Raw genomic sequence first — 8,815 nt, 5'->3', positions numbered from 1 at the left:
GATGCGGGGCTCGATCCCAGGACCCTGGGATCATGACCTGAGCTGAAGACAGAGACCCCAGGTGCCCCCAAAGTCATATGCTTAATTGACTAAGCCACCCAGGAGCCTCTGTCATAATAATTCTTAATGGAGTCAACCAAAATTCAAAACAAAACAATGATTATATACAGAGTTCTGTGATAAAGTAGTTTTGGTGACAATTAATGTTTAAATCACAAATAATATCAACCTGCTTTAAAAACTTCCTGTGCTATCAAAACTTAAAACAAAAAGTGTGATTTCCATTACTACACAAATTTTCAGTGAACATATTTTCCCAACTCAAACTTCAGTTCCCTCAACATTTTTCAGACCTCAATGCAAGTATAACAGAAAGGTTTAAATTTCAAAATCCGGGGCGCCTGGGTGGCTCAGTGCCTTGGACCGCTGCCTTCGGCTCGGGTCGTGGTCTCGGGATCCTGGGATCGAGTCCCGCGTCGGGCTCTCTGCTCGGCGGAGAGCCTGCTTCCATTCCTCTCTCTCTGCCTGCCTCTCTTGTGATTTCTCTGTCAAAAAAAAAAAATAAAAAAAAAATAAATTTCAAAATCCATTTAACTGAGAAATTGAGGAGTTTCCATGTAACCTTTAACTGGAAGTGATTAATCTGCAGTATGACACGCTAAAAGACAAACATCAAGATAATATTTAATAAAATTCTATAAATGCGTTCCAAGCAATGAAAATGCTTAATAAAATCTTATGCCCATGGATTGATACCAGTATTTGGCAGTACCTTCTTTTGCGAGTCGTATCCAACTGTGAAACATAGCCAGTCACAAAGCTTAGAGGACACACACTCCATACAAGACTATCCTCACTTGTGACAACAATTACAAGTTTGGGGTATTCCCCAAACCATTGTCAGGGTCAATAATCACTAGAAGGACTTATAGAGCTCACTGAAAGCTATTATGCTTGGTTACTATTTGTTACTGAGAAAGGATATTTAATTCAATCTAGGGAAGAAGTACATAGAACAAGAGTACAGGGAAGTATCAAACATTTCCACTGCCCTCTCCACATGGAGCTAGGAATTATTACTTTCTTGGCATTAATGTGTGACGATATGTATGGAGTACTGTCAACCAGGAAAACTCACCCAAACCTTAGTGTCCAAGGTTTTTATTAGGGCTTTATCACATAAGCAGGATTGATTGATTGTCCACATAGTTGATCTCAACCTCCAGGTCACCTGATACCATGTGGCCCATATCACATTGTTTTTTGTCTTTCTGGCATAGTCAGGCCTACCCTAAATCATATTTTTAGACTCCTCAGTGTGACCTTAGTTTCCTAGGCAAACCATGATATTCCAAGGGCCTAAGACTAATTCCTAGTAGCTGAGGACAAATATCAGACCTCTTACTGGACAAGATTAAAATCTCACTACAGGGGCGCCTGGGTGGCTCAGTGGTTAGGCCACTGCCTTCAGCTCAGGTCAAGATCTCAGGGTCCTGGGATCCAGCCCCGCATCGGGCTCTCTGCTTAGCAGGGAGCCTGCTTCCTTCCCCTCTCTCTGCCTGCCTCTCTGCCTACTTGTGATCTCTCTCTGTCAAATAAATAAAAAATATATATATATATAAAATCTCACTACATAGCACCAATGGGAAAAGACATTTTCTACCATGAAAACTGCAAAATTTAATTATGGATCAGCATTAACACGAATATTTGCAATCAATTTTGATTAAATGGAATACTAATTTTTAACTCCAGTGAAGTGAAATAGGATCTCTTCCCCAAATTGATGAATTAATTAATTAATTTAACATATGATGTATTATTTGCTTCAGGGATACAGGTCTGTGAATCATCAGTCTTACACAATTCACAGCAACCACCATAGCACATACCTCCCCAAATTACATAACCCAGCCACCCTATCCCTTCCCCCCACCAATCCCCCACAACCCTCAGTTCGTTTCCTGAGATTAAGAGCCTCATATGGTTTGTCTCCCTCCCGATCCCATCTTATTTCATTTTTTCCCTCCCTAGCCCCCATGACCCCCTGCCCTGCCTCTCAAATTCCTCATATCAAAGAGATCATATGATAATTGTCTTTCTCTGATTGACTTATTTTGCTTTAGCTTAATACCCTCTAGTTCCATCCACGTTTTTGCAAATGGCAAGATTTTCGGTTTTTTGATGGCTGCATAGTATTCCTCTGTGTGTGTGTGTGTGTGTGTGTGTGTGTGTGTGTGTGTGTGTGTGTGTCTGGTATATACCACATCTTCTCTATCCATTCATTGTTGATGGACATCTAGATTCTTTCCATAGTTTGGCTATTGTAGACATTGCTGCTATAAATGTTTGTGTACATGTGCCACTTCAGATCACTACATTTGTATCTTTAGGGTAAATACCCAGTAGCGTGATTGCTGGGTTGTAGGATAACTCTATTTTCAACTTTTTGAGGAATGTCCATACTGTTTTCCAGAGTGGCTGCGCCAGCTTGCATTCCCAGCAACGGTGTAAGATGGTTCCCCTTTCTCTGCATCCTCGCCAGCACCAGTTATTTCCTGACTGGTTAATTTTAGCCATTCTGACTGGTGTGAGATGGTATCTCATTGTGGGTTTGATTTGTATTTCACTGATGCTGAGTGATGTTGAGCATTTTTTCATGTGTCTGTTTGCCATCTGGATGTCTTCTTTGCAGAAATGTCTGTTCATGTCCTCTGCCCATTTATTGATTGGATCATTTGTTCTTTGGGTGATGAGTTTGATAACTTCTTTATAGATTTTGGGTACTAGCCGTTTGTCTGGTATGTCATTTGAAAATATATTCTCCAATTCTTTTTTTTTCTCTTTTTTTTAAATTTATTTATTTTTTCAGCGTAACAGTATTCATTGTTTTTGCACAACACCCAGTGCTCCATGCAAAACGTGCCCTCCCTATTACCCACCACCTGTTCCCCCAAACTCCCACCCCTGACCCTTCAAAACCCTCAGGTTGTTTTTCAGAGTCCATAGTCTCTTATGGTTCGCCTCCCCTTCCAATTTTTTTTTTTATAAACATATAATGTATTTTTATCCCCAGGGGTACAAGTCTGTGAATCGCCAGGTTTACACACTTCACAGCACTCACGATAGCACATACCCTACCCAATGTCCATAACCCCCTCCCCCTCTCCCAATCCCATCTCCCATATTCTCCAATTCTGTCAAGAATTTTCATTCTTATCTTTTGGTTTTGTTGTCTGTTTACTTTGCTGTGCAAAAGCTTTTGATCTTGATGAAGTCCTGATAGTTCCTTTTTGCCCTTTCTTCCCGTGCTTGGCGATGTTTCTAGGAAAAAGTTGCTGTGGCTGAGGTTGAAGAGGTTGCTGCCTGTGTTCTCCTCAAGAATTTCGATGGATTCCTGTCTCACACTGAGGTCTTTCTTCATTTTGAGTCTATTTTTGTGTGTGATTTAAGGAAATGGTCCAATTTCATTCTTCTGCATGTGGTTGTCTAATTTTCCCAAAACCGTTTGTTGAAGTGACTTTTTTCCATGGACAGTCTTTCTTGCTTTGTCGAAGACTAGTTGACCATAGAGTTGAGGGTCTATTTCTGGGCGTTCAATTCTGTTCCATCAATCTATGTGTCTGTTTTTGTGTCAATACCATACTGTCTTGATTACAGTTTTGAAATAGAGATTGATGTCTTGAATTGTGATGCCACCAACTTTGGTTTTCTTTTTCAACATTCCTCTGGCTATTCAGGGTCTTTTCTGGTTCCATATAAATTTTAGGATTATTTGTTCCATTTCTTTGAAAAAAAAAAGTGATGGTATTTTGACAGGGATTGCTTTAAATGTGTAGATTGCTTTAGGTAGCATAAACATTTTCACAATATTTTTTCTTCTAAATCCATGAGCATGTAATATTTTTCCATTTCTTTGTGTCTTTTTCAATTTCTTTCATGAGTACTTTATAGTTTTCTAAGTACAGATTCTTTGCATCTTTGGTTAGGTTTATTCTTAGGTATCTTATGGTTTTGGGTGCCATTGTAAATGGGATCAACTCTTTAATTTCTCTTTCTTCTGTCTTGCTGTTGGTGTATAGAAAGGCAATTGATTTCTGTGCATTGACTTTATATCCTGACATCCTGTATGAGTTCTAGAAGTTTTGGAGTGCAGTCTTTTGGGTTTTCCACATAAAGTATCCTATCATCTGCAGAGAGTGAGAGTTTGACTTCTTCTTTGCCCATTTGGAAGCCTTTTATTTCTTTTTGTTGTCTGATTGTCGAGGCTAGGACTTTTAGTATTATGTTGAACAGCAGTGGTGATAATGGACAGCCCTGCCATTTTCCTGACCGTAGGGGAAAAGCTCTCATTGAGACTGATATTCGCTGTGGGTTTTTCATAGATGTCTTGGATGATATTGAGGCATGTACCCTCTATCTCTACACTGTGAAGAGTTTTGATCAAGAAAGAATGCTGTACTTAAATGCTTTTTCAGTGTCTATTGAGAGTATCATATGGTTCTTGTTCTTTCTTTTATTAATGTATTGTATCACATTGATTGATTTGCAGATGTTGAACCAATCTTGCATCCCAGGAATAAATCCCACTTGGTCATGGTGAATAATCCTTTTAATGTACTGTTGGATCCTATTGGCAAGTATTTTGGTTAGAATTTTTGCATCCGTGTTCATCAAGGATATTGGTCTATTAACTCTCCTTTTTGATGGGGTCTTTGGTTTTGGGATAAAGGTAATGCTGGCTTCACAAAATAAGTTTGGCAGTTTTCCTTCCATTTCTATTTTTTGGAAGAGTTACAGGAGAATAGGTATTAATTCTTTAAATGTCTGGTAGAATTTCCCTGGGCAGTTGTGTGGCCCTGCACTCTTGTTTGTTGGGAAATTTTTGATGACTGCTTCAATCTCCTTACTGGTTATGGGTCTGTTCATATATATATATATATGTGTATATATATATATATATATAGTGAATTGGTGAATATAACAGAGCCACACACTTGATTTTGTGTGTATTTTAGTCTGTTAGAAGACACTTCCTCCCAATATTTTAAAGCAAAAAAAAAAATTTATATATATATATACACACATACACACACAAAGGGTAAACATGATGAAGGGACAGAATATGACCTTAAAGATGAAAATTTAAAAAATATTCTAAAAAAGGAATTGGTTGGGAAAAAAAAAAGGAGGAAAGAATGTGATCAAGATGGAGACTAGACCAAATTCATGTGCTAGATTTAAGGTTTACTTTGATCTGTTAGAAGAAGCTGTATTCCAAAATTTTAAAGAAAGACAAATTAAAAAAAATAAGGTTAAATACAATGAAAGGATAGAATGTGACTATAACAATGAAAATTTTTAAAAGTTTTTTTTTTAAAAAAGGTATTGATAGATAAAATAGCTTAAAAAAGGTTAATATAGGAAAGAGGAAAATTTTTAAAAAATAGAGTGAGAAAAAATAAAATTAAAAAAAATTAACTTTGAAAGGCTGAAACATCGTGGGGAAAAAAAGCCATGAATTCTATGTGTTTCATTCTCTTTGCTCTGGAGTCCCACAGTTCTCATTGATCAGTGAACTTGGTCTTGGCTGGATGTTCTTGCTGGTCTTCTTGGGGAGGGGCCTGTTGCCATGATTCTCAAATGTCTTTGCCAGAGGCAGAATTGCACCACCTTTGCCAGGGGCCACGTTAAGTAATCTGCTCAGGTTCGCTCCCAGGAGCTTTTGTTCCCTAAATGCTTCCCATACAGCTTTGGAGGATGAAAATGAAAATGGCAGCCTCCCAATCTCCTGCCCAGAGGAGCCAAGAGCTCAGGGCCCCACTCCTCAGTGTGCCCTCAGAGAAAAGCAGTCAATCCCTCCCGTCTCCCTGGTCTCCACTGCACTCCATGCTCACGCCACCTATGACTGAGCATTTACATCTCTGGCACACAGCCATGTTTGGAGTCTCCAAACCCAGCAGATTCCTGCCGCATGCTCCTGCCCTGCTCCTCCCAGAGGAAGAAGAAGGGAGTCTCTCTGGATCTGCCATTTGTGGGGGTCCCTGCTCAAAGAGCAGTGGCCCAACTCTGCCTTGGATCATGGTTTAAGGTAACCCTGAGCTGAGACACCACTCCTCAGCTCCGTCTCTGTAGCCAGCTTCACCACTCTGATACCTGGGCACTCTGCAGCACTCAGACACCCTTGGTCTTTTTGTGACCCCATGGGTCCTGAAGCCACACTGTCCCCACAAGGGCTCCACCCCCCCACTTACCCTCTGGAGTGATGTCCCTCAGTGGAGCAGAATTCTAAAAGTTCTGATTTTGTGCTCTGCTGCTCTATCGCTTGCTGGGAGCTGGCTCCTCCCCCCATGGTCTGTCTTCCTATAGGTCACCTCAGATTCACTTTTTCACATATCCTACCTTCCAGAAAGTGGTCTCTTTTCTGTTCCTAGAATTGCTGCTCTTCCTCTCTTCTATCTCCTGTTGAGTGTTCAAAATGGTTTGATAACTATGTAGCTGAATTCCTGGGACCAGACGAAATTTAGGTCTCTTATTCCTCTGCCATCTTGCTTCCTGTCCCCCAAAATTTATTTTTCTCATTACTAGACCTAATCACAAAAGAATATACTCAATTATCAACATGAAATTTTGCATTTTATCAATAAAAATTTTTCTATCTCTTTTTAATTATCTATTTTTTTATGTAAGATAGATATTTTCTATCTCTCTTTTTATGTAAATATTGACATAATATCCTTGATTTTGCCTATTGGCCTACAAAGACTGAAATATTTACTATCTTATCATTTACAGAAGAAATTCACCAACTCTGATGTATAATCTGATTTGTAATACTGCTAAGATCATTAGTTTTATGAGTTGATTTGGTGAGACGACAGACTTAATTATTCAATAAAGCACCAATCTTGATGTTGCTGTGGGTGTATTTTGTAGATGTAATTAACATCAACAATCAGCTAACTTTGGGGCACCTGGGTGGCTCAGTGTGTTAAGCCACTGCCTTCGGCTCAGGTCATGATCTCGGGGTCCTGGGATCGAGTCCCACATCGGGCTCTCTGCTCAACGGAGAGCCTGCTTCCCTTCCTCTCTCTCTGCCTGCCTCTCTTGTGATTTCTCTCTGTCAAATAAATACATAAAATCTTAAAAAAAAAATCAGCTAACTTTAAGTGAAGGAGATTCAATAGTCTGAGTAGGACTGATCTAATCAGTTAAAAGGCCTTAAATGAGCCTTCTTTGTAAAAGAAGGCCTTAAATGAGCCTTCTTTGTAAAAGAAGAAATTCAAACTATGTGGACAGTAGCTTCAGCTCCTCCTGAGAATGTCTAGCCTGCATTTCCTGATGGCCTGCCCTGTGGATTTGGGATGTTCCTACTCAGCCCCACATTCACATAAGCCAGTTTCTGGAAATATATTTCTTCATGTATACATACCTTTCCTACTGGTTCTGTTTCTCTAGGGGAATCCTAACTGATTCAATTGCTCACAATTGAATAGCAGTACAATAGGTACTACCTTATTTGTACTTATTTGTACTGCTAGAAAACAGGTAAGGAAATAACTTTAGATAATATGAAGTTAATATTTTGCCATAGCTGTCCATCAGCTGTGACATTGCCTAATCTATCTTGTTGATTCTCTACTATAAGGTAGAAAGAGGTAGTGAGAGTTATAAATAAAAAAAATTCAGGAAGACTTCAATTCAGTCTTATCACAGTCTTTCCTGACAGCATCTGTTTCCAGAGCAAAAATGAGATTTTTCTGAGAAATGTCTTCATTAGCCTAACTCTAGGACTCTTTTCCTGGGGGCACTGTTGCTGGGTCTCAGAACACCCTTACCTCCTGTCATTGTTGGTAAATCCCATGCTTGTGTACTTTCAGAAGAGAGTTTTCTGGGCTTTTACCAGGTTTTCAAATGGGTCTGTGACACCTATAGGATGAAAACCACAAATCGCATTCTCTGTACATGTATATTGAACTGCTCTGTGTCACCTGCTGTGTCCATAATCTCTAATCCTCACAATAACCATATGAAGTACATACTAGTATCCCATTTTACAGATGAGAAAACCAAATCTTACCAAAAAAATGATAGTTTGTCCTACTTTACTGTCCTCACATAAGATATCAAAGCTAATGCTAGGGAGCCTTGGGAGGGAGTTCTGTTCAGTCACTAGGCTGTTATCTGGCAACTTCCTGCACTTGTGGTGGTGGCCTGGGTGGCCCTAAGTACCTGCCTGGTCTCTCCACACTTGCCTGGGGGAGAGCAAGCTAGTGATGGCCCCCAGCTCCTGGCCTTCTAGCCACTAGGTTTCTAATGTGGGCCTGGTGGAGGAGGAGCAGAGCACCCTGGGGAGAGGAGGGCGGGCCCTGAGAGGGAGTTTGAAAAGAGGAAGGAAGTGGGGCCCGGCAGAGCGCCTAGCCACCCCCTGGCTGCTTCCCCACAGGACGACGTGAGGCACCCGCAGCTCCAGTGGCCCAGCCATGGCCCCCTGGCGTAAAACTGACAAGGAGCGACACGGCGTGGGTAGGTGTGGGCATGAGGGAAAGGCAGGTGGCCTGAGAAGATGCTGCGGCAGCCAGCCATGTGGGCACAGGCAGGGAGGGCTGACCCAAGGTCCTGGGCTCAGTGACTTCCTCAGCTTGCTTCAGGGCCAGCTGAATGGAGAAGAGGAGGCAGGGGGAGAGGAACATGGGCACCCCACCCAGTCAACTTTGCCCAGCCCGTGCCCTCTCCCATGGGACACAGACTGCTTGTCTCTCCACAATGCTTCTGCAACCCCTACATGGGGTCCAGTCAAGGGTGGCTTTGTGTA

The 8,815-nt window shown here is 41.0% G+C and overlaps 1 protein-coding gene across 1 annotated transcript in view; it reads left to right on the top strand.

Annotated features, from left to right (window-relative positions):
* The first annotated feature begins 8,435 nt into the window (after positions 1–8,435).
* Positions 8,436–8,815, top strand: part of DOCK2 (dedicator of cytokinesis 2) — a 407,119-nt gene continuing 406,739 nt past the window's right edge. The window contains exon 1 of the mRNA XM_046000057.1: positions 8,436–8,526. Coding sequence (XP_045856013.1) covers positions 8,484–8,526 — 43 coding nt within the window. The 5' untranslated portion in view covers positions 8,436–8,483. The remainder of the gene's footprint in view (positions 8,527–8,815) is intronic.

The sequence above is a fragment of the Meles meles genome, chromosome 3 (genome assembly GCF_922984935.1).
Source record: "Meles meles chromosome 3, mMelMel3.1 paternal haplotype, whole genome shotgun sequence".
NCBI classification, from domain to species: Eukaryota; Metazoa; Chordata; class Mammalia; order Carnivora; family Mustelidae; genus Meles; species Meles meles.
The sequence above is the reverse complement of the archived record's forward strand: the minus strand, read 5'-3'. Positions and strand labels throughout refer to the sequence as shown.